General features: G+C 46.0%; 1 protein-coding gene across 2 annotated transcripts in view; it reads right to left on the bottom strand.

Moving 5' to 3' along the window:
- Znf609 (zinc finger protein 609) overlaps positions 1–26,268 on the bottom strand; it is a 147,906-nt gene that overhangs the window by 6,000 nt on the left and 115,638 nt on the right. For both annotated transcript variants that reach the window (XM_045161086.1, XM_045161085.1), the window contains 3 exons: positions 14,529–14,616; positions 8,937–11,277; positions 5,052–5,418 (listed from right to left, as the gene is read on the bottom strand). In XM_045161086.1, coding sequence (XP_045017021.1) covers positions 5,052–5,418; positions 8,937–11,277; positions 14,529–14,616 — 2,796 coding nt within the window. The remainder of the gene's footprint in view (positions 1–5,051; positions 5,419–8,936; positions 11,278–14,528; positions 14,617–26,268) is intronic.

The following is a 26,268-nucleotide window of genomic DNA, read 5'->3' as shown; positions in this document are numbered from 1 at the left end:
GGGAAGGAGAGATTCCACAGTCAAAGAAATGAGAGTGGAAGAAGGAGCTGCTCTTATGAGCTTGCTCAGGTTGGCGTCAGCTTTCTTAGACACAGGCTATTTTCTACCATGGTGTCTCTGTGGTGACACTATTGGCTTGTTCCTTCTTTAAAGAGCTCTACAGGAAAAATGAGTGCCGGGATATAAGGAAGACGACACTCAAGCTTCACAGAAATGGCTTCTCCAGATCTTCGATAGTTCTTCAAACGGTATCAGATTCATCCTGAAGTAGTAATATCATAAAGCAGAAAGACTCTGGGATCCAGTCAGATGGCCTTAGGCTGAACCAATACTCGAAGACATACTTGCTCGGTAACCTTGAGCAAATGTACCTTTCTGAAAGTTTTCTCCAAAATGATACCCATCAGGCACAGGGACATACAACTGTAATCCCAACGCTGGGATGGTTGAGGCAGGAAAGTTGCAAGTTTGAGGTCAACCTGGGCTACTGGGCTACATAGTTTGAAGCTAGTATGGGCTCCAAAAGACCCTGACTCAAAAAACAATCTAGGGCTGGAGAGATGGCTTAGCAGTTAAGGCACTTGACTGCAAAGCCTAAAGACTCATGTTCGACTCCCCAGGTCCCATGTAAGCCAGATGTACAAGGTGACGCAAGTGCCCTACTTCTGGAGTTAGTTTGCAATGTCTGATGCCCTGTCATGCCCATTCTTTCTCTCTGTCTGCCTTTCTCTCTCCTGCTCAAATAAATATGTAAATAAGAATATTTAAAGGAAAACAAATCTGGGCGTAGTGTACGTGACAGTGGTGTCAGCGCACAGGAGACAGTGGCGACAGAACCGGCCTGGTCTGTGTCGCGAACTGCAGGCCACGTAGAGCTATACAGCAAACCCTTTCTCAACAATCCCAAATCAGGACTGGAACGATGGCTCAAAAGTCAAGGTGCTTGCCTGTAAAGCATAAGGAGCCAGGTTTGCTTCCCCAGTACCCATGTAAAAGCAGATGCACAAAGTGGCACATGCATCTGCAATCAATCTGCAGTGGCTAGAACATGCCCCCGCTTCAAGTAAATAAATAAATAAAATATTCTAAAGCTGGGTGTGGTGGTGTATACACTCGGGAGGCAGAGGTTAGGGTTAGAGGAGGATCTCTGAGAGTTGGAGGCCAGTCCACATTAGAGTGAGCAAACTACTAAAACCCCAAACCAGGACTGGGGAGACAGCTCAGTGGCTGAACACTTTTGCTTGCCCAGCCGGTTGGGCTGGTCCAATTCCCCACATAAAGCCAGATGCACAAAGTGGTGTAGTCTGAAGTGAGCTTGGTGTGGCAAGAGGCCCTGGAGCACCCATAGTCACTCTCATTCCTTGCAAACCAACCAACCAAACAAAGTCAAAATCAACAGTGGGACTGGAGAGATGGTTTAATGGTTAAGGCTCATGCCTATGAAGCTTAAGGCCCCAGGTTCAATTTTCTAAGTCCCACATAAGCCAGATGCACAAAGTGGCACATGTGTCTGGACTTTGTCTGCAATGGCTAGAGGCCCTGGTGTGCCCATTCTCTCTTTCTCTCCCTTTTTCTCTGTCTCAAATAAAAGTAAATTTTTTTTTTTTAAATCACAACAGTGCCTGGACCAAGCATCCTCTATAGATGAATAAGGAATATCTCAAGGGTGAGATAATATTTTCTTTGAAAGGTTTACTGCATTTAGAAAGAAAAAGAAAAACTTATTGCATTTGGAAAAGAAAAAGATGCTTACTGCATTTATTCCTTTTTTTTTTTTCAAGGTCAGGTTTCACTGTAGCCCAGGCTGACCTAGAATTTACTATATAGACTCAGGCTGGCCTTGAACACACAGAAGTCCTCCTAGCTAGGCCTCCTGAGTACTGGAATAATAAGCATGTGCCATCAAATTGGCAGAGAGAAAGCGCAAATGGGCCACCACACCTAGCTGAGAGAGAGAGAGAGGATACGAATGGATATGCCAGGGCCTCTATCAACTGCAAATGAACTCCAGATACCACTTGTACATCTGGCTCTACACTGGTATTGGTACCAGGGAATCTAACTCCAGTTGTTAGGCTTTGTAGGCAAGTGCCTAACTGCTGAGCCATCATTCCAGCCTTGCATTTGGATTTTGTCATATCATAATGTCATCAAATAATGCACAAACTATTTAGGATGTTGGAGGCTCTAAGAAATAACCTAAGAAATGCCCAAACTGATTTGAATGTAACTTTTTTGTTTGTTTGCTTGTTTGAAGTAGGGTCTTGCTCTAGTCCAAAAGTTCATTATGGAGTCTCAGGGTGGTGCCACCACACCCAGCTGTTTTTTCGTTTTTAGAGGTAGGTTCTCCCTCTAGGCTGACCTAGAATTGACTATGTAGTCTCAGGCTGGCTTCAAACTCACAGTGATACTCCCTTCCTAATTTTGGGATTAAAGGTGTACGCCATGAAGCTGAGCACCTTTAATCTTTTTTTTTTTTTTTTAAACTTGATAGCAACAGAGAAAAAGAGGCAGATAGAGGAGAGAATGGTCGCTCCAGGGCCTCCAGCCACTGCAAACAAACTCCAGACATGTGCGCCCCCTTGTGCATCTGGCTAACATGGATCCTGGGGAATCGAGCCTTGAACCAGGGTCCTTAGGCTTCACAGGAAAGCGCTTAACAGCTAAGCCATCTCTCCAGCCTGCTGGGTACCTTCTTTTTTTTTCCCCTAAAAAACCTTGACCTTGTGTCCCCCCAAGAACTCACTGACAACAGTGTAAGAACTAGTCTTTCTCAAGCTGACTCTATTGCACATCTCCCCAGCTGTCTTCTGTGATTAGCACAAGATGAGAAGGACTGGGTTATGGGGAATAAAAGGAAGGTAACAGGTACTCAAACACAGACAGAAGGAGTTCTAGTATTCTGTAGCACAGTGGGGTGACTACAGTTCATGACAACCTATTATATATTTTATGACAATCTGAAGAGAGGAATTCAAAGGCTCCCAACATAAATGACAGAGGAAACATTACTCTGATTTGATCAGTGCACGCACTATGTGTTTGCTTAGAAACCATATGCGCTTCCTATAACCCCAAGCCCAAAGGGGAGTAAATGGCCAGACCTTGTAAAAATCTGGCAAGGTCGTACAGATTGGCTCACGCAGGAACTGGTGGAAGAGCAGTGGAGCGGGACACCTGATGTGCCGCTCCTACGAAGGCGGGCCAAAACCCTGCCCATGGGCTGGAGAGGTGGCTTAGCGCTTAAGGCATTTACCTGTAAAGACAAAGGATCCCGGTTTCATTCTCCAGGACCCACATAAACCAGATGCACAAGGGGGTGCATGTGTCTAAAGTTCGACTGCAGTGGCTGGAGGCCCTAGCGTGTACATTCTCTCTCTCAAATAAATGAATTAATTACTAAAATATACTAAACAACAACAAAAAAAAACCTGCCCTTGCAGCAGCTGAGTGTATGGGGCCCTGCAAGGACATGAATACATTTATATCCACTCCCACACATACACTCTGTGAACATGTGTGCAAATAAAACAATTTTGTTTTTTGAGGCAGGTTCTCACTCTGGCCCAGGTTGTTGTTAAACTCTCTGAAGTCCCAGGTTACCCTTGAACTCACAGCGATCCTCCTCTACCCCTGCCTCCCAAGTGTTGGGATTAAAGGTTTGCACCACATACCCAACATGCAAATAAATTTTTAAAAAAGTATGGGCTGGAGAAATGGCTTAGTGGTTAAGGCGTTTGCCTACAAAACCAAAAGACTCAGGTTTGATTCCCCAGGACCCATGTAAGCCAGATTCACAAGGTGATGCATGCATGTATAATTCATTTCCAGTAGCTGGTGCCCTGGAGTGCCCATTCCACCCCTCCTCAAATAAAATAAAAATATTTTAATGAGAATCCTAAGAACTAACCCTTCTCAAGCTAAGCTTGCTGGACATCCCCCCAAATGTTCTTCCCATTCCTGACTGCCTGCATACCTCACAGGAGCATGAACTTGCAGAAGAATGCATGCGTTGTTCTGGGTTGAATTTTGTTACATCTGTCTCTCTTGCTATAACTAAGTCGTAAGGCCCTTGAGTGGAGGGAACTTGCTTTCTCTACTTCTGTATTCCCAACAGTGCCTTAACAAGCTGTGGTATGATGGGAGTTTTATCTTTAGTTATTGAGAAAAACAAACAGAGGGGCACCCTCTAGCAGGAGCAAGAGAGTCCCTCAGACTGTTATTAGGTTCATGTAAGGAGTTTATGGGTTAAAATGATAACATCATAGTAGGAGACATTAAAAAAGGAGCTCTTGGGCTGGGGAGATGGCTCAACAGATAACACACTTGCCTGCAAAGCGTAACGAACTAAGTTTAACTCACCAGCATCCACATAAAGCCAGATGCACAAAGAGGCACATGCATCTGGAGTTCGTTTGCAGCACCTGGAGGCCCTACCATGCCAATTCTCTTCTCTTCTTTCTGTCTCTCCCCACCTCTCTCAGCTTCCAAATAAATAAAAATACTTAAAAAAAAAAATGAGCACTAGGGGACTGGAGGGATGCTTAGTGGTTAAGGCACTTGCCTGGAAAGCCTAAGCACCCAGGTTCAATTGCCCAGGACCCATGTAAGGCAGATGCACAATTGGCACATGTGTCTGGAGTTTGTTCAGTGGCTAGAAGCCTTGGCATGCCCATTCTCTGTCTGTCTCTCAAACAAATAAAAATAAAAGGAGTTCTTGGGCTGGAGATATGGCTCAGTGGTTAAGGCACTTGCCTGCAAAGCCAGAGGACCCTGGTTTGAATCCCCAGGGCTCATATAAGCCAGATGCACAATGTGGTACATGTGTCTGCAGTTCTTGCAGTGGCTGGAGGCCCTGGCACTCCCAATTCTCTTTCTCTCTCAAATAAATATATAAATAAATAAAGTTTTTAAAAATTTTTAAATAAAGAGGAGCTCTCATCAAAGCCAATACAATTTAGCCTTGGAGCTGAGCATCAAAGTTGGATCTGGACACTGTACTTATATCGCCCTTCCTGGTGAACAGAGCAGCTGGCAGCTTGGTGCTGTACCTGGGTAGTTCTGCATCATCACAGCAGGCATGCCCCGGTAGCTGGGGTGGTTGGGGTCATAGGACTGGCTGTAGGAGTAGCCGTGCATGTAGGGGATGTAGGACTGATGCTGGGTGAGGGGGGAGGACACAGGCACATGGACACTTGGTCGGGGCTCTTTGCTTCCGAGGCGGGACTCTTCAGATGTGGGCAGCTTGCAGTCAGTACTTGTGCTTTCCTTCCCGTCCTCCTTGGGGACAGAGTCCTTACTCCGACTCCTCTCCTCCTTCAACTTGCGGTCCCGCTCCTCTTTCCACCGCTCATCCTCTGACTTGATGTCTGAATACTTGGCAGGATAAACATATGTCCACATCCGGGGCTCTGCTTCCTGAAACAATCACAGAATGAGTGCTGAGTGTTATACACAAATGACAGATCAGGGCTTAGCAATGATGAGTGGTTAGGGCACTTTCCTGCAAAGCCAAATGACCTGGCTTCAATTTAGCAGTACTCACATAAAGCCAGATACACAAAGTGGCACATGCATCTGGAATTCATTTGCAGTGGCTGGAGGCCCTGGCATACTTATTCTCTCTCTTCTGCCTTACAAATAAATAAATGAAAACATTTTACTTTAATTTATTTATTTACTTTGGTTTTTCGAGGTAGGGTCTCACTCTAACACAGGCTGACCTGGAATTTACTATGTAGTCTCCAGGTGGCCTTGAAATCATGGTGATCTTCCTATTTTTGCCTCCCAAGTGCTGGGATTAAAGGCATATTCCAATACTCTGGCTTAATAAAAATAAAATAAAAAAAAGTTTTTAGGGCTGGACAAATGGTTTAGCACTTTAGGCGCTGGCCTGTGAAGCCAAAAGACCCAGGTTCCATTTTCCAGATCCCACATAAGACAGATTCACATGGTGGCACACGTGTCTGGAGTTTGTTTGCAGTGGCTAGAGGCCCTGGCGCGCCCATTCTCACAATCCCTGTCTCTAATAAATAAATAAAAACAAATATTTTAAAAACTATATATATATTTTAAAAAGATATATTTCAAGTCAAGGCCACAGTAGAAACACCAGAGCAGATAATTACTAGATACCTTGGCTTCTATTGATTTTTGTTTATAAGCCAAATTTGCTCTCTCTGGCTTAAAAAGTTCCCCTCTGCCAGAGTGGTGGCACACACCTGTAATCCCAGCACTCGGGAGGCAGAGGTAGGAGGATTGCCGTGAGTTTGAGGCCACCCTGAGATTACATAGTGAATTCCAGGTCAGCCTGTACTAGAATAAGACCCTACCTTGAAAAATAAAAAACAAATAAAATAAATAAATAAGAAAAAGGCTGGGGCTGGAGAGATGGCTCAGTGGTTAAGGTGCTGGCTTGCAAAATCTAAGGACTCAGGTTTGATTTCCTAGTACTCACCACTTAAAGTGCAATGCACAAAGTGGCACATACATCTGGAGTAAAAAAGGAGGGCTGGAGAGAGATGGCTTAATGTTTAAGAAAATTTGTTTACAAGGCCTAATGGCCCGGGTTTGGTCCCTTCCTGCCCCCAGTACCCATATAAAGCCAGACGCAGAGTGGCACAGGCATCTGAAGTTTGTCGGCAGTGACTGGAGGTCCTCGCACTCCCATCCTCTTCCTCTTCCTCCCCCATAAATAAATAAATATAAATAAAGAGGCCCTGGGGTGCCCATTCCCCCCCCCTTACAAATAAATAATAAAGGTGCTAGAGAGATAGTTAAGCAGTTAAAGATGTTTGCTTACAAAACCCAATGGCCTAGGTTTGGTTCCCCAGTACCCATGTAAAGCCAGATGCACAAAGAGGTGCAAGTGTCTGGAGATAACTTGCAGTGGCAAGAGGCCCTGGCACGCACACACTCACGTTCTCTCCCACTCTCTCAAAGATATGTAATTTATATTGTTGTTGTTTCTCAAGGTAGGGTTTCACTCTAGCCCAAGCTGACCAGAGATTCACTATGTAGTCTGAGGGTGGCCTTGAACTCATGGTGACTCTCCTACCTTTACCTCCTGAGTGCTGGAAATGAAGGCATGCTCCACCCATGCCCAGCTGGGCTCAGCTTTTTTGTTCTTCTAAGGTAAGGTCTCACTTTAGGCCAGGCTGACCTGGAATTCAATATGTAGTTCCAGGCTGGTCTTGAACTCACAGTGATCTTCCTATCTCTGCCTCCAGAGTGCTGTGATTAAAGGCGTGTGCCACTACACCAGGCAACAAAAACTATCGTAAAAACTGGAAGCTGGAACCTGAGACTACATAGTGAACTCCAGGTCAGCCTGGGCCTCAGTGAGACCATATCTCCAGGAAAAAAGTGATCACCACTAAGTTATCTTGTAAGAATCAGATGGGGGCAGGGAAGATAACTAAGTGGGTAAAGGTACTTGCTGGAAAAGCCTGATGGCCTGGGATTGGTTCCCCAGAGCCCACATACATAATAAAGCCAGATGCACAAAGTGGTGCATGTATCTGCAGCTAGAATTGTTTGCAATTGCAAAAAGCCCTGATGCACACATATACTATCTCTCTGTGTTTGCAAAAACAAAAAATAAGGGCTGGAGAGATGGCTTAGCGGTTAAGACACTTGCCTGGGAAGTGTTAAGGACCCAGGTTCAATTCCCCAGAACCTGTGTAAGCCTGATACAGATGGTACTGCATAGATCTGGAGTTTGTTTGCAGTGGCTGGAGGCCCTGGCATGCCCATTCTCTCTCTGTCTCCCTCTAATAAAAAAATAAAAATAGCCAGGCATGGTGGTGCAGGCCTTTAATCCCAGCACTTGGGAGGCAGAGGAAGGAGGATCACTGTGAGTTTGAGGCCACCCTGAAGACTACATAGTGAATTCCAGGTCAGCCTGGGCTAGATAAGAGTGAGACCCTACCTCAAAAAACCAAAAAAATAAAATAAAATAAAAATATTAAAATAAATAAATTTTTTAAAAAAGATGGAACATGGACTAGAATCAGTGACCTGGTTCTGGTAGTGGAGGTTCAACTAACCAGAGACAAATTAACTTATGGAGCCTTCTTACCCACTTTTTAAGGAGGTGATGGTGCTTTTTAGCAAAAATATTAAGATAGAGCTGAGGAGATGCACAAGCATAAGATCTGAATTTGATCCCCAGCACCCACATCGAGTGTCTAGTTGCTTCTGCCTATAGCCCTGTCCTAAGGCGACAGAGACAGGAGGATTGCTAGGGGTCACAGCCACCCAGTCTAGTGGAAAAATGATACTCTCCAGGCTCAGCGAGAGACTATCTCAAGGAAATAGAGCAGAGGAGCCAAAGTGGGGTGAACACTCAGCCCTCCGCACAAGTACACATAGGACAAGCACCACTGCACACACACGCACACACATGCGCACAAACACCAACCCCCCAAATACACATATTAAAGTGTGTAAAAATAAGCCAGGCGTGGTGGCGCACACCTTTAATCCCAGCACTCTGGAGGCAGAGGTAGGAGGATCACCGTGAGTTCGAGGCCACCCTGAGACTCCATAGTGAATTCCAGGTCAGCCTGGGCTAGAGCGAGACCCTACCTTGAAAAAACTTAAAACAGAAATTTAGATTAGGAAGAGTCGTATAATTTTAGGAATTCTGTATTTTTCTACATTTTTTTTTTTGGGGGGGGGTGAGGTTTCGAGGTAGTGTCTCACTCTAGCCCAGGCTGACCTGGAATTCACTATGGAGTCTCAGGGTGGCCTCGAACTCTTGGCGATCCTTTTACTCTGCACCTCGAGTGCTGAAAGTGAAGGTGTGCGCCACACGCCCGGCCTAGTCTAAATTGTGTTGGAACCCCGTTATAAACACAGCCTGATTTGTGCAGGAGAGAAAGTCCATCAGACAGCCTTTCTACATTCCCCCTTCCTTCCCTAGCAACTGTTACCTGTCGGTACCAGAGTATCGGATCCACCTCTGCCTGCCGGCCACACTCGGTCCCTGCCTTAGCCTCGGAGGCCTCCTTGCCCAGGTGGCTGGCATCACTCAGCTTCACTTTAAGCCCCTCAGGCGCCTGGCTGGGGAGTTTCGATGAGTCTTCTAACTTGGGAATGATGACTGACTTGGTAGGATCGGCGCCCGGCTCCTTGGCCTTGCCAGGCCCGGCCTTCACCAGGTCAGTCAGGCTGGGAGCCTTGGTGAGGGTGGGCGGGACCGACGGCTTTTGTTTCCACTCCTCCTTGAGTGCGGCCTCCCGCTCCTTCAGGCCCAGGTCGGCCTTCTTGTCGAGGCCCCGCGGCGGCTCCAAGCTCTGCCGTTTCTGCTGCTCCTCGTACTGCTGCCGGTAGGCGGTGTTGGTGCTCAGCAGGTGCGTGTGGTAGCTCTGGTCGCTGTAGCCGTAGGGCGGCACGTAGGCGTACTGGTTGTAGTACAGCGACTGCATGTACATGTTGGGCCGCTGCTGGATGACGGACGGCTGCTGGCTGGAGCTGCTCGGCTCGGGCTTCTTTTCCTCGCAGACATCACCCTTCCCCTTGCCCTCGACGCTCTCGGGCTCCTCGTCCTTTTTCGGCTTCAGGGCCTGGCTCTCCCCGCCGCCCTGGCTGCTGGAGTTGAGCGGCCCCGGGCTGGACTGCGCGTAACTCGGAGAGTAGTAACTCTCGAAGCCTTGATAGTAAGGGGAGTCCTTGCTCTGGGGCCGAGGAGGGAAAAGTGTTTTCTTAGCTCCTTCTTTAACCAACTGCTCAGGGTCCTTCGATTTGACACTGTCCCCCTTTCCCTCCCCATCCTCCCCAGCGTCAGAGATGTCAGAGTAGGCTGGGCTGTTGGTTTTGACGGAGCTGGCTTCCGCGCCATTCTGGGTCACCACGTGGAGGGGAGTCAGGGGCTGGGTTGGGGTAGTGTTTTCTAGGCGGCTGCTGCCTCCAATCGAAGGGCTCGGGGCATTGTCCGTAAAGCTGTAGATCTTATCCGCTTCAGCCTTGATGCTAGCTAGTCGGCTTTGGTGGGGGTCTGAGGAGCCATTCAGGAGCCCCTCCATTTTTATCCCATCTCCTGACGATTCTCTGAATGGGCTTTTACCTTCCTCTGCTCGGCATACCTTCCCGGGGGTCAGAGGACTTTCAAGTTCCTTTGACGATTCCTTCTTTTTTTTGTCTTTCTTCTTCTTGTCCTTGGCTGGGGTCAAGGCAGGGTTGACAGTGAAAGGTTCTCCCATAACAGTGGGCTTGGGCTGAATAGGCTTCAGTTGGGGGCTGTTGGGCATGGCTTGGACCACTGTGGTGGTCAAGCCTGAGGAGGAACCTGGGCTTGCTGCTGTGAAGGTGGCAGTCTGGAAGGTGTAGATTTGCTGAGGAGGGATGGCAGGGGCAATGGGCCGGGCCGACTTTAAGCTCTTGGAAGCCATCTTTTCAGGTTTTAAGTTGGACGGCTTTTTACATTTTTCTTTTTCCACACTCTTCCTTTCCACAGAGTCAAAGGCATCATTGCTTGTTTCATCCGTCACTGAGGGTCCATCGTCAGAGCCATCATTGGATAAGGCTCCCAGGTCGGTGTCCCCCTCCCCACTCAACTTCTTCTTACAGAGCCCTTTTGTGCTCAGCCTGCTTGAGGGGGAAGGACTGTGAGGCTCTGCAAGCCGTGCTTTGGGGGTAGCTGAGCGGGCAGGGGACAACGACCCTTTCTGGGAGACAGACGCACCATTGCAGCTGCTGGGGTCTGCGTGGAGGGGCGGCTCCTCTCCGTACTCACTGTCCCCATCAGCTTCCGGCTTGCTGTCGTCGTCGGTGTGAGCATGAGCTTGGTGGTACTTCAGTCCATTGATGTGCTTGTACTTCTTGTTGCAGTTCGGGTGGGGACAGTCAATCAGAACTGGGGAGGGACAATTTCTGTCCACAAGAGTGGATTCTACCTTGGTCCCAGGGAGGGGGCCAGTGGCCGAGCCCATGGAATTTGTGCGGACACGCTTGCTCCCCTTGGAGTCCTCTGAGCTGGAATTCAGCTCCATATCTGAAAGGGGCTTGTTTTTCCGCTTATTGGCCGAGGAAGGGCTGGCCTTGACATCCTCAGAGGTGCTGCCGGCAGGTGGCCGGTGCTCCGAGGAAGTCTGGCTGCCACGGCGGCCTTTGCTGTTGGTTCCCGCTCGGGTCTTGCTGCTGCTGCTGCTGGTCCCTTTGCTGTCCGAGGCTGTGGCCGTCTCACTGACAGGTGTGTTACTGTTAGGTCGCACGCGCTTGCCTCTCCCTCGACCGTTGCGCATTTCCAAGTCACTGGTGGGGGAGTCACAGAACCTTGACAAAGGACAAAAACAAAAAAGAAAAAGAAAAACAACCATGATATTATTAAGAGAAAACATCTTCCCCACCCGTTCCTAGGTAAGGTCTCACTCTAGCCCAGGCTGACCTGGAATTCACTATGTAGTCTCAGGCTGGCCTTGAACTCATGGCAATCCTCCTACCTCTGCCTTCTGAGTGCTGGGATTGAAGACATGACCCATCATACCTGGACACCCTGAGACTACATAGTGAATTCCAGGTCACCCTGGGCTAGAATGAGATCCTACCTCAAAATAAACAAACAAAAATTATATATATTATTTATTTATTTATTTGAGAGAGAGTGGACATGCCAGAGCCTCTAGCCACTGCAAATGAATTCCAGACGCATGTGCCACTTGTGCATCCAGCTCTACCTGGGCTCTTAGGCTTTGCAGGCAAGTGCCTTAGCTGCTAAGCCATCTTTTTAGCTCTTGCTTGTGTTCTGAGATAAGGTCTCATTGCGGCAGGCTGGCATGCGTGGAACTCACTAACAAGCTGAAGCTTTCCTCACCTGGCAGCAATCCTCTGCCACAGCCACCCAGTGCTGGGATTTCAGGTGTGCACACCATGCCCAGCTCCCATGTTTACTTACTACGCTCTCCTTTAGGGAACCTGTATGGAAGCTGCATTAGGCGGTGACTCCAAGAGGTTACTGCAGGCTAGTTTCTGATTTTATTTTTGCAGCACTGGAGACTGAACTTCAGGGTCTTATTCACCTTATATACATCTTTTTTATTTTATTTTCCCGAGGTAGGGTCTCACTCTAGCTCAGAGTTGATCTGGAATTCACTCTGTAGTCTCAGGGTAGCCTTGAACTCATGGTGATCCTCCTACTTCTGCCTCCCCAGTGCTGGGGTTAAAGGCATGTACCACCATGCCTGGCTTATTGATTTTTAAACTTTAAAAAAAGCCTCTAGCCACTGTAAACAAACTCCAGACGCATGTACCACCTTGTGCATCTGGCTTAGGTGGGTACTAGGGAATCAAACCTGAGTCTTTTGGCTTTGCAAGCAAGTGCTTTAACTACTAAGCCACCTATCCAGCCCCTAATTTTTCATTTTATTTTATTTTATTTGAGAGATAGAAAGAGAGAGGGTGGGAGAGAAAATTGGCATGCCAGGGCCGTCAGCCACCGTAAAACTCCAGATGCATGTGCAACCTTGTACATCTGGCTTACACGGATCCTGGACAATCAAACCTGGGTCCTCTGGTTTCATAGGCAAATACCTTAATTAAGACATCTCTCTAGCCCCCCTTTTTCTGTTTTGGATTTAAAAAAAAATTAATTATTGACAACTTCCATAATTGTAGACAATAAACCATGAAAATTCCCTCCCACCCACACGTTCGCCTTAGCTCCCCCCCCCCCCCACTTAAGGCAAGGTGTCTCTGTAGCCCAGCCAGACTTGGAATTCACCGTCTCAGTGATTCTCCTACCTCAGCCTCCCAAGCACTGGGATTAAAGGTGTGCACCACCACACCTGGCTAGACCCATCTTTTGCCTTTTATTTTGGAAACAGGGTTCTCATTTAGGCCAGGCTGGCCTTCAACTTCTATTCTTACTGCCCCCATCTCCCAAGTGCTAGGATGTGTCACTATGCCTAGCTTCATTGATTATTTGAGTGAGGAAGGGTCTCACTCCAGCCTAGGCTGATCTGGAACTCACTCGGTAGCCCCAGGCTGGCCTCAGCCTCACAGCGATCTTCCTACCATAGTCTCTAGAGTGCTGGGATTATTGGTATGAGGCATCACACCTGGTTTATGTATTATTTCTTATTTTTATTCATTTGTATGTGTGAGAGAGAAAGAAAGAGCAAGCCGGCCAGGGCCATCTAGGTACTGCAGATGAACTCCAGACACCTGTGCCACCTTTATACTTCTGGCTTGACATGGGCACTGGGGAATCAAACCTGTGTCATTAGGCTTTGCAGGCAAGTGCCTTAACCACTGAGCAATCTCCCCAATCCTGGCATATTTATTTATTTTGGTTTTGCGAGGTAGCATCTCACCCTAGCCCAGGCTGACCTAGAATCACTATGTACTCTTAAGGGTGGCCTTGAACTCATGGCAATCCTCCTACCTCTGCCTCCTGAGTGCTGGGATTAAAGGGATGCACTACCATGCCGGCTATTTTTATTTATTATTGACAACTTCCATAATTATAAACAATATCCCATGGTAACTCCTTCCCTCCCCCACTTTCCCCTTTGAAACTCCACTCTCCATCATATTTATTTATTTCAGAGAGAGAGAGAGAGAGAAAGAGGCAGATAGAGGGAAAGATTGGGTAGGTCAGGTTCACTAGCCACTGCAAACAAACTCCAGATGCGTGCCCCCCCCCTTGTGCATCTGGCTTACATGGGTCCTGGGGAACTGAACAGGGGTCCTTAGGCTTTGTAGGCAAACACCTGAACCGCTAAGCCATTTTCCCCAGCACCTCCTCCTTTTTTAACGTTTTATTTATTTTTTTGAGGGAAAGCTAGAGAAACAGGCAGGAGGGGGGAGAGAGAATGGGTGGGCCAGGGCCTGCAGCCACTGTAAACAAATTCCAGATGTGTGTGCCCCCTTGTGCATCTGTCTTATGTGGATCCTGGGGAATCAAACTGAAGTCCTTTGGCTTTGTAGGCAAGTGCCTTAAGTCCTAAGCCACCTCCCCAGTCCTCATTAATTCTTCAAATGTAGTTCCTTCTCTTTTTTAGATATTTATTTTTTATTTATTTGAGAGAGAGAACAAGGCAGGGAGAGAGAGAGGAGAGAGAACAGGTGCACCAGGGCCTCCAGCCACTACAAATGAACTCCAGATGAATGCACCCCCCCCACTTGTGCATCTGGCTTACATGTGTCCTACAGAATTGAACCTGGGTCCTTTGGCTTTGCAGGCAAGTGCCTATAATTGTAAGCCATCCCTTCAGTCCTAATTCCTTCTCTTATTTTTATATCATAATGTACTTGAAAATGGGTCTAAAGCCAGACATGGTGGCACAAAGCTTTGGTTCCAGCACTTAGAAGGCTGAGGCAAGAGGATGATCTTGGGTTTGAGGTACAGGCATAGCCAGGTATGGTGTCTGAAGCCAGAAGTAACAGCACTCCATAGAAGACTTGTGTTTGAGGCCAGCGTGGCCTACCCCAGTGAGTTCCATAGGGAATACAAGTTAAATAGGATAAAGGTATTTGGGTTCACTAATTAGAGTGGCTCAGACTAATAGAAACTAGTAAGTGCTCACCTTGGGGGTGCCCAATCATGCCGTGTGCAGTCAAGAAGTGTGCCTACATATGTCTTGTTCCTCCATGTCACATTTACCACCAACATCCCTGAAAAACAAGAAGACATAGGTATGGATGAAATAAGTCCTGTCGACCACTGAGAAGGATCATCATTTGAGCAGCATTGACTTCTGTATAGAACCACGGGGGCCATAAGGATGGGCAATAGCTGCAAAGATTGCATGCCATGTTTCATTCAATGTTGGCAACCTACCAATGGTGCGACATGCCCAGCCCCATGAAATGTATTTTCTAATTTAAAAAGAGTGAATGAGGGGCTGGAGAGATGACTTAGTGGTTAAGTGCTTGCCTGTGAAGCCTAAGGACCCTGGTTCAAGGCTTCATTCCCCAGGACCCACGTTAGCCAGATGCACATGGTGGCGCACATGTTTGGAGTTCGTTTGCAATGGCTGGAGGCCCTGGTGCACCCATTCATATCCGCCCCCCCCCCCCCCGGCCTCTTTCTTTGTCACTTTCAAATAAATAAAGAGTGAATGAGTATGGGCACACCAGAACCTTCTGCCACTACAAATTAACTCCAGATGCATGTGCCACTTAGTACATCTGGCTTTAAGTGGGTAATGGGGAAGTGAACCCAGGCCATCATCATACTTTTAAACAGGTGCCTTTAACCTCTGGGCCATCAGTCTAGCCCCTTATATGTAACATTTCTAACATAAGAAAAGTATACAGGGCTGGGCACGGTGGTATGTGCCTTTAATTCCAGCACTCAGGAGGCAGAGTTAGGAGGATCCTTGTGAGTTCGAGGCCACCCTGAGACTACATAGTGAATTCAGGTCAGCCTGGGCTAGTGTGAAAGCCTACCTTGGAAAAAAAAAAAAAAGTATATAGTTTGAGGCTACCCTGAGACTACATAATGAATTCCAGGTCTGCCTGGACGAGAGTGAGACACTCCCTCGAAAAACCAAAAAAAAGTATACAAGACTATACCTAAGAAAACTCAGACACCAATCATCAGCTCAACAGATTGTAAGATTTTTTTTTCCGAGGCAGGGTTTCACTCTAGGCCAGACTGACCTAGAATTCACTATGCAGTCTCCTTGGCCTCAAACTCACAATGATTCTCCTACTCTGCCTCCCGAGTGCTGGGATTAAAGGCTTGCGCGACCATGCCCAGCTCAGATTTCTTTTTTCCTCCAGAGTGCTAGGAGTGTGCCACCACACCCAGGTGGATTACAAGATTTTGTGTTGCTAGGAGTGGTAGCTCTCACCTGGAATTCTAGCCCAGAGGAGGCAGAGGCAGGAGGATCAACTCAAATTCCAGGCTAGCCTAGCTGCAGAGAGAAACCCTGGCTCAAAATGATTTCCTGGACTTCCGGGTAAGATGGCAGCATAGGAGTCACACTGATCCAGCCTAGGGAGGGTTTTGGGCAAGACCACAGCAAAATGCACTCTTCCTCTGAAAAGTGAAAGTGTACAGGTTTTTTTTTTCCACCACAGCGGAGAAGCAGCAGACACTAAGATCTATCAAAAAGGAGGAAATTGGCCAGAATCCCACCCAGGAGCTTGCAGACCCAAGCCCGGGACCTGTGAGGATCCACCCACCAGTGTGGCACCTAGCTGAAGACGCAGAGACCAAACACAGGGATTTCCCCACCTCATCAGCCTCCTTGCAAAAGGCAAGAACTCTGAAGGGGAGACAGCTGGACACAGGGAGCTGAGCAGTTCCAGTACAACTCCAGGCTTCCTGCAGACATCCATCCCCCAACCAAAAGCACTGTGGCCCTCTGGAGAACACATGCAGCCGGCGGCGGCAGGGCATCTCACACAGCTGATCAGAGCACCACATTCACAGCACAACACACAGGGATCAAGGTGGACACTCAGCATTGGTGAGATTTGAAGCCACCCCAAAAGCAAATGAGGCAGATTGACAAAAAAGCAGAAAACATTAGGAAATGGAAAGACATCCCATGTTCTTGTGAAAATGTAATATTTCACAATATTGTAAAAATGTCAATTTTACTAAGCAACCTACACATTTAATGCAATCCCCATTAAAATTCCCATGGCATTCTTGGCAGAAATAGAAAAAAAAAATACTAAAATTCAGCCAGGTATGGTGGTGCACACCTTTAATCTCAGCATTTGGGAGGCAGAGGTAGGAGGATCGCCAAGAGTTCCTGCCACTCTGAGTCTACATAGTGAATTCCAGGTCAGCCTGAGCTATAGTGAAACCTTACCATGAAAAAAAAACAAAACAAAAAACTAAAATTTCATTTTGAAGCACAAAAAACCTTGAATAGCCAAAACCATCTTGAGCAACAAAAATAAGGCTGGTGGTATCACCATACCTGATTTTAAGCGAGATTACAAAGCCATAGTATCAAAAACAGCATGGTACCAGCACAAAGACAGACAAGTAGATCAATGGACAGAATAGAGGATCCAGGTGTTAATCCAAGCAGCTACAGCCATCTGATTTTTGACAAAAATACCAAAAATACTCACTGGAGAAAACACAGCTTCTTTAACAAGTGGTTCTGGGAAAACTGGATGTCTATATGTAGAAAGAGGAAAATAGATCCTTGTCTTTCTCCATGCATAAGAATCAAGTCCAAATGGATCAGGGACCTTAATATCAGACATGAAACTCTGAAATTGCTAGAGGAAAAGAAGGGGAAACCCTTCAACATATTGGCATAGGCAATGACTTTCTGAATATAACCCCAATTGCTCAGAAAATAAAACCACTAATCAACTACTGGGATCTCATGAAATTACAAAGCTTTTGTACAGCAAAGGATACGGTGAATAGAGGAAAGAAACAACCTACAGAATGGGAGAAAATCTTTGCCAGCTACACATCTGACAGAAGATTAATAGCCAGAATATACAAAGATCTCAAAAAATAGAACAGTAAGAAATCAAACAATCCAATTAAAAAATGGGCTATGGAACTAAATAGAGAGTTCTCATTGGAAGAAATACAGATGGCATATAAACATCTAAAAAAGTGTTCTACATCTTTAGCCATCAGGAAAATGCATATTAAAACTACTTTGAGATTCCTTCAAACTCCTGTCAGAATGGCTACCATCAAGAAAAGAAATGATGATAAATGTTGGTGAGGATGCGAAAAAAAGGGGAACCCTTCTACACTGTTGGTGGGAATGCAATCTGGTCCAGCCATTATGGAAATCAGTGTGGAGGTTCTTGAGACAGCTAAAAATAGTTTTACCATATAATCCAGCTATAGCACTCCTAGGCATATATCCTAATGACTCTTCTCACTACCTTAGAGATACTTGCACAACCATGTTCATTGCTGCCCTATTCATAATAACAAGGAAATGGAATCAGCTTAGATGTCCCTCAACAAATGAATGGATGATAAAGATGTGGTATATTTACACAATGGGGTTCTATTCAGTGGTAAAGAAAAATAAAATTATGAAATTTGTTGGGAAATGGATGGATCTGGAAAGGATTATAGTAAGTGAGGTAACCCAGGCCCAGAAAGCCAATGTTGCATGTTCTCTCTCATATGTGGATCCTAGCTACAAATGTTTAGACTTGTGTGTGAACTGGAACCAAAAAAATCAGCAGCAGATGCCAATAAGGTGGAAATAGGCTAAAAGGGAGGGAAGAGACTTGAGGGGACGGTATTGTATATATGTAAGCAGAAGAACAGATTACAGGGAGTGGGATGGCCTAAGTGAGACCAGGGGAAGAGACTGAGTAAGAGTAAGGGGTAGGGTCATTTCAAAATTCAAGATATTCTGAATAAGATATGAAAGCCTACTTCTTTGGATAATGGCACATCCAGAAGCCACAGATTGATACTAAAAAACTTTCAGCTCTAGGGATAGGAATCCTACCAATGAGTTGTTGGCCAGGGAGGACTCTGCTACCTCCGAAACATTACAGGCCAAGGTCCTTGGTTTCCCACGAGAAACAGGTGGATAAGACCCTATTGCAGAAAACTTCACATGCATGGGCAGCAAGATCACTGAAAAAAATCAAGCTGGTGCTGAGCTGAAAACCTTTTCCCTGTAGACCACCCAACTGTAAGCTGGAAAAAGCTGCACTATATGCAGCCCTATGGGAAGCAGAGGTAGGAGAATCACCATGACTTTGAGGCCACCCTAAGACTCCATAGTGAATTCCACGTCAGCCTGGACTAGAGTGAAACCCTACCTCAAAAACCCAGGTAAATAAATAATGCTTTTGAGGGATGGAGAGATGCCTCAGAGGTTAAAATGCTTGCCTACAAAGCCTCATGACCAGAATTCAATTCCCCAGTACCCACATGCAGTTGCACAAGGTCCACATGCATCTGGAGTTTATTTGCAATGGCTGGAGGCCCTGGCATGCTTATTTTCTCTCTGCTTGCAAATAAATAAGTAAAATTATTATTAATAATAATTATTATTGTTATTATCTTGGCTTTTTGAGGTAGGGATTCACTCTAGTCCAGGCTGACCTGGAATTCACTATGTAGTCTCAGGGTGGCCTTGAACTCATGGTGATCCTTCTACCTCTGCCTCCCAAGTGCTGAGTGCCACCATGCCCAGCAAAAATATTAAAAAAAAAAAAAAAAGCTTTTGAATAGGTAATACAGTCCACTCCAAAATTCAAAAGGTAGTTAAAAAAAAAAAACATCCAGATAAGCACTGATAACTTTGAACTCAGTCAAGTCTCAGGCCACATGCCTGCAGGGCAAATGCTCTTGCCACATGAGCCATTTCCTCAGTCCATTCATCTGTGTGATTTTACTATAGAAAAAAACTCTTGATTTTTTTTTGAAAATATATTACTTATTTATTTATTTGAGAGCGGGAGGGAGAAGGCTAGAGATAGAGATAGGCATGCCAGGTCCTCTAGCCACTGCAAACAAATTCCAGATGCATGCACCACCTTGCACATGTGACATTTCGTGGGTACTGGGGAATTGAACTCAGGTCCTTAGGGTTTGCAGACAAGCACCTTAACCACTGAACCATCTGTCTAGCCCAAACTCTGCTTTCTACAGCTTTAATTTCTTTTAAATTTTATTTATTTATTTATTTGAGAGCGACAGACACAGAGAGAAAGACAGATAGAGGGAGAGAGAGAGAATGGGCGCGCCAGGGCTTCCAGCCTCTGCAAACGAACTCCAGACGCGTGCGCCCCCTTGTGCATCTGGCTAACGTGGGACCTGGGGAACCAAGTCTCGAACTGGGGTCCTTAGGCTTCACAAGCAAGCACTTAACCGCTAAGCCATCTCTCCAGCCCTATAGCTTTAATTTTTTTACATGTTTGTATCAAATTTCATCAAAAGGCATTACTTAAAACATTTAAGCTCCCAGGAAACTGTTTATATACTCTTTGTTCCTTCTACTGAATTATTATTACTCCTCCTCTTTTTTTTTCCTTCAAGGTAAGGTATCACTCAGCCCAGTCAGACCTGAAACTATTTGGACAAAAGTAAAAGGGAATAATAACAACTGTGCATCAAAACAATCAACAAAAAAGGAAAAATTAACCTCAAATCAAGTGGAAAACCTAAAGATTCAGAATAGTGTTTTCCCTCGTGGTCCACATATATTTCCCCTCTCCCGATGAAGCACAGGAATTGAGCTATAAATTCAGGATGGAGCGCCATGGTACTATGACTGCCTGAGGAGATGCAATGCCCACTAGAGGTTGGAAAAATGCCTACGAGTGACATCTTTTATCTAGCCAACAATTACCCTTTCAGATGAGGAACTTGCTCTGTAGTCCATGTTTGTGAACTCTTTTAGTGGGTGAGGGAAGGACTCTCCTCAGATTTCAGAATTATAATGTACAGAGTTGAAAAAGTAAAATTTCATGATTTTATTTTTTTGTTTTTTTTGAGATAGGGTCTTTACCCAGGCTGAACTGGAATTAACTATGTAGTCTCAGGGTGGCCTCGAACTCTCAGCATTCCTCCAACCTCTGCCTCCCGAGTGCTGGGACTAAAAGCGTATGCCAACACACCCAGCCTAAATTTCATAATTCTTAAAAAATATATAGAAACCAGTCTACAAAGGAGATATGTACGTGTGTGTGTGTGTGTGTGTGTGTGTGTATTTTGTTTGTTTGTTTGTTTGTTTTGTTTTTGTTTTTGTTTTTCAAGGTAGGGTCTCACTCTAGTTCAGGCTGACCTAGAATTCACTATGTAGTCTCAGGGTGGCCTTGAACTCACAGTGAAGTATACATAATTTATTAAAGCCTCACAACAGCATTATGATTTCTCAGACTTTAAGGCATGACAGACACAGCTACTGTTAAAAGAATCCAATTCTTTTCTCTTACACTGTCCCTTAATTGTTGCCTTGGAGTAAGAGACACATAAGAGACCTCAAGAGGGACAGAAGGACAGGATTTCTATCCCTTTCCAAGGCCTTGGCTTCTTCAGGAAAGCGCCTATTTCCCAAGAAAGTAACTCAGCTAATTCCCTCTACCTAGCAAACCGAATTCACGTGGCAGCTGCCACTCACTGACAGGCTGCTCTGACTGCGGAGTAACGATTTCCGCAGGGCCGGCGCTCATGCGCTTCTGGACGAGGTAAACTCAGAGCCAGGCACCTCGTGTGCAAGACGGATGGGCACAGCTGCGCTCAGAGAGCAGACACAAGGGTAGACTGGATGTTACTCCCACCGTTCAAGCTGGACGGGAACACGTACTTATAAATGTGGCGTCTTCCTCTGGCATCATCTGCAAACCTTAGCAATAACGAATGAGCTGACAGAGATCTGGAAATGTGAGGGAAGAGGAACAATTCTGATGGAGAGACAAAATGGAGGCTTGTTTAAATGTCACAGGAAACACATTTTCCTAAAGTATAACACTGCCTACAAGGTTTGGAGGTGAGACAGCTGGGAGAACAAGAGGACGTGAAGGAAAAATAACACTTAAAAGACTTAGTTTCTCTGTTAGGGTCTAGTTTTAGGACAGCAAGTAGGCTGAAGAGAAAGAAAAATAAAGCAAGCCTGAAACCTGAGCATATTTAGAAGTACTCTTATGCTTAAAATGCAGTGCAGTGATAAATAGTGCCCCGTGTTTGTGTAGGTGGTCACTATCATCTTCACAAAGGCTCCTACAGAGAAAAATCTTGTTACCCAGGCTAGGGCTCAGTGGTTAAGGCACTTGCCTGAAAAGCCTAAGGACCCAGGTTTGATACCCACATAAAGCCAGATGAACAAGGTGGCACATGCATCTGGGATTTGTCTGTAGCAGCTGGAGGCCCTGGCATTGCCCATTCTGTTTCTCTTTCTCTGCTTATAAATAATAACAAATATGTTTTAAAAAGGGGGGGCTGAAGAGATGGCTTAGTGGTTAAGGCACATGCCTGCAGAAGTCTAAGGACCCAGGTTCGATTCTCCAGGTCCCACGTTAGCCAGATGTACAAGGTGGTGCATGCATCTGGAATCCGGTTTGCAGTGGCTGGAGGCCCTGGTGCACCCATTCTCTCTTACTCTCTAATAAATAAAAATAAATATTTAAGAGGGAGGGAATTACCATGGGATATTTTTTTATAATCATGGAAAATGTTAATAATTTTTTTAAATAAATAAATATATATTTTTTAAAAAAAGCTGGGCGTGGTGGTGCATGCCTTTAATCCCAGCATTTGGGAGGCAAAGGTAGGAGGATAGTCATGAGTTTGAGGCCACCCTGAGAATACATAGTGAATTCCAGGTCACCTAGGCTAGAGTGAGACCCTACCAAAAAAAAAAAAAAAAGACAGACTGACAGACAGACAAGAGAGAGAGAGCTGGGCCTGGTGGTGCATACTTTTAATCCCAGCACTTGGGAGGCAGAGATACGAGGATCACTGTGAGTTCAAGACCACCCTTGAGACTACATAGTAAATTCCAGGTCAACCTGGGCTACAGCAAGATCCTACCTCAAAGAACCAAAAAGGAAAGGAGGAAAAAAAAAAAAAAAAAAAAAAAGCTTTTGCCAACACAAATGAACATGTCTCCAGCCCAGAAACTTAGGGTATCAATACAGAGTCCATAAATTTGGCTTCAAATCCATGACATATTTATGTTGTACTGTCAGACAAGAATTGCTGTGAATTTTGTAGGCTGGAGAGCTAGTTTAGCAGTAAGGTTCTAGCCTGGGAAGCCTAAGGACTGAGATTCGATTCCCCAGTCAGTACACAAGTAAACCAGATGCACAAGGTGGTACATGCATCTGGTGTTCATTTTCAGTGGTTAGAAGTTCTGGTACGCCCATTTTCTTTCCCTCTCTCTGTCTCGTAAAGAAAATCAATCAGTCAATAAATAAAAATATTTTTTAAAAAAGCTAGTTTCAGCCAGGTGTGGTGGCACATGCCTTTAATCACAGCACTTGGGAGGCAGAGGTAGGAGGATCGCCTTGAGTTCGAGGCCACCCTGAGACTACATAGTGAATTCTAGGTCAGCCTGGGCTAGAGTGAAACCCTACCTACAAAACAAAACAAAAAAGGCTGGCTTAGCAGTTAAGGCGTTTGCCTGCAAAGCCAAAGGACCCAGGTTCGAATCCTCAGGACCCACGTTAGCCAGATGCACAAGGGGGCACACGCGTCTGGAGGCCCTGGTGTGCCCATTCTCTCCCCCTCCCAGATTGTGTCAAATAAATAAAAAAAGTGCTAAGCCTCATGTCCAGTGCTAATGGGAGTGGTTCATCGTGAACATTAATGGCTCTTGCTAACACACTTTACACTGGTGTCAAATTGTCATTCAGCGCATTCCTGCTCTCTAGAAGGTGAAAAAACTACAATTTGTGTTTTTCTCTTGGCTTTCACAGTAAAGTACACTTTCCTTTCCTGGTACATCTCTTATAATGGCCAGAGGTCTTTCTAGCCACCACACAGTGATCTAAAAGCCACTGATGGTGGCTGGAGGCCCTGGCACGCCCATTCTCTCTCCCTCTCTATTTGCCTCTTTCTCTGTCGGTTACTCTCAAATAAATAAAAATTTAAAAATTTTTAAATTAAAAAAAGCCACTAATGGTATACATGTAGTTCCAGTTTATTTCTATAGAATGAGAGGCATGTTTGTCTGCTGATGTCAAGATCTGGGTGAGGAGGAGGAAGAAAACAAGCCTCTATTTTGCCTTCCTGAGCCAGGCTTGACAGAGCACACCTTTAATCCCACCACTTGGAAGGCTGAGGTAGGAGAATCACTGTGTAAGGACTACAGTGAGACCCTGCTTCAAAATAGACACCCCCCCCAAAAAAGCACCCCTGTACTTCCAGTTAATACTAATTTCAAGCTTCCTAGTCCTCTTTAGAGGCAGTAGTTACCTACGGTTGTGGAGACCTTGGCCTGAAGCAAGGATCGCTAGCTGCAGAGCGACGGCAGGGCCCAGAGGGAGGGAGCGCTGCTCGCGGGGCCTGCGAGGAGGGCAGGTTGGGAGTCCACGTGCTACTGCTTCTGCACAAGCTCCAACCGTGTGAATGTGGGAACTGTTTTAGTTCCCACAACTGATCCCTGCCATGTTTTTGTCAGATATTTAGCTATGAGATGTTTGATTAAAAATTATACAAATTTTAGCTGGGAGTGGTGGTGCACACCTTTAATCCCAGCATTCAGGAGGCAGAGGTAGGAGGATTGCCATGAGTTTGAGGCCACCCTGAGACTACATTAGAGAATTCCAGGTCAGCCTGAGCTAGAATGGAACATTGGGGAAAAAAAATCTGCTTGTGTGTGGTGGAGCACATCTTTAATCCCAGCACACAGGAGGCCAAGGCCAGTGAGTTCAAAGCCAGCTGAGACTGCATAGTGAATTCGTCAGCCAACCTTGAATCCACCCCCCCCCCAAAAAAATTATACAAATTTCTTCCTTTTCTCCTTTTATTTCTTCTTTTTTAAAATAAAATAATTTTACTTTATTCATTAGAGAGAGAGGGAATGGGCAAGCCATGGCCTCTAACCATTGCAAACTCCAGATGCATGCACCACCTTGTGCATATGGCTTATGTGGATCCTGGGGAATTGAACCTGCCTGGGTCCTTTGACTATGCAGGTAAACACCTTAACTGCTGAGCCATCACTCCAGCCCAGCATCTGGACTTTAAAATCCCTGCTTCACATTCTAATGTGCAGCAAACTTTGCAAGAACTGATGTAGGAAATGATGTCTTCAAAGTACTCTACCTTCAAGTCTGGGATTGACAGGAAACAAAACCTCCAGCCCTTATTTATGGTGTATTCTGGGCTGAAGGACAACTCAAATGAAACACAAAAGCCATGAATCACCAACCTGAACCACATCCACTGAGTGCTTCAGACAGCAAATACAGAGCCAGCTGAAGCTGTTATCAAGCCAAGTGCCAATCTGGGAAGGGGTTAGGTAGATCAAGTATGGATAAAACTAAGCAATGCTGGGCTTGGTGGCGCACACCTCTAATCCTAGCACTTGGGAGGCAGAAGAGGTAGGAGGATCACAGTTAGTTTGAGGCCATCCTGAGACTAGAGTGAATTACAGCTAAGCCTGGGCAAGAGCAAGCGCTTACCTAGAAAATAACAAAGAAAACTTAAGGCTGGTAAAGAACTACTATAGATTAGAGACACAAGGCCAGGACTTGAGGGATGGCTTAGTGCTTAAGGCATTTGACTGCAAAGCCCAACATCCCAAGTTTGACTCCCCAGTAAAGCCAGATGCACAAGGGGGTGCATGCATCTGGAGTTTGTTTGCAGTGGCTGGAGATCCTGGTACGGCCATTCTCTCTCAGTTCTCTCTCTTTCTACTTGCAAATAAATAAAAATATTTAAAATGGCAACAAGTCCAAAGTAGAAAGAACACCCACTAGACAGCGCCCGCCCACAGACTGCAGGGTGGGGAGGCTCTGGAGGAATGCTGACCCAGCTTCTCCGCCCATTGGCAAGGTTTTCAATGTCGAAACGGCTGAAGTGCAACAAAGCCTCGGTCACCCCCCCCCCCCACGACTGTATGTCCTCCCTTTTCTATTGCTGAGTTATCACTCAGCCATGACTCGAGAAAGCAGCTCCGCAGAGGTCAGCACTCCCAGCCAGGAGTCCTCTGAAAACCACTAGGAATAGAAGGATCGGATCTCAGCGGAATTGCTCCCAGGAAACACTTGCGGTTGCGATGGAATCTCACTGTGCACAGCTTTACTGCTTCCGGCTCTAGAAGGAAGAGCAGCATAACAGCAAGGCTTACTTGAGGCTTCTTTCCTTTCTAACCTTTCCAGCCAGAGGCGAAGAGGGGCAGCCAATCGCTGAAACGGGTTTTCTTTCTGGATCTCTTTAACTATTAGTTTCAGAAACGAATTTGGCTCTTCATTCCAAGGAAGGGGAAATGGTAACACAGAGAAAGGAACTCAGTAACGCCTGGGGTCTAGGGTGGCTGTTTTTCTGCTCCAGGGCCTTAGGAAGTGATTGGTTCTCAACATTATTTCCCCTGATTTATACAAGCTCTATGAGGAAGGAGGCAATGGCATAAGGAGACCTACACTGATGTCGCAAACCAGCAGCCATAAACATGCCAGTTGTCCCCAACACTTGTGGCCAGGCACTAAACCTGAAGCGATGCTTCTGTGTGATGTGGACCTTCTGGCGGCCAGAAAACTGAACTTGGCTGCGAGCAGGCCCTCTATCAGATGTTCATTGTTCTGCAGCTTGTCGCGGATGGATGTGATAACCTGGCCACTATGAATCCTGGCCACTGTGTCCTGTAGCTTCCCAAAAGCACCATGACACCTGCCTGGAGCACGAGTATC

Source organism: Jaculus jaculus, chromosome 10, assembly GCF_020740685.1.
Source record: "Jaculus jaculus isolate mJacJac1 chromosome 10, mJacJac1.mat.Y.cur, whole genome shotgun sequence".
In the NCBI taxonomy this organism is placed as follows: Eukaryota; Metazoa; Chordata; class Mammalia; order Rodentia; family Dipodidae; genus Jaculus; species Jaculus jaculus.
Note: the sequence above shows the minus strand (reverse complement) of the source record. Positions and strands in the feature narration are given on the sequence as shown.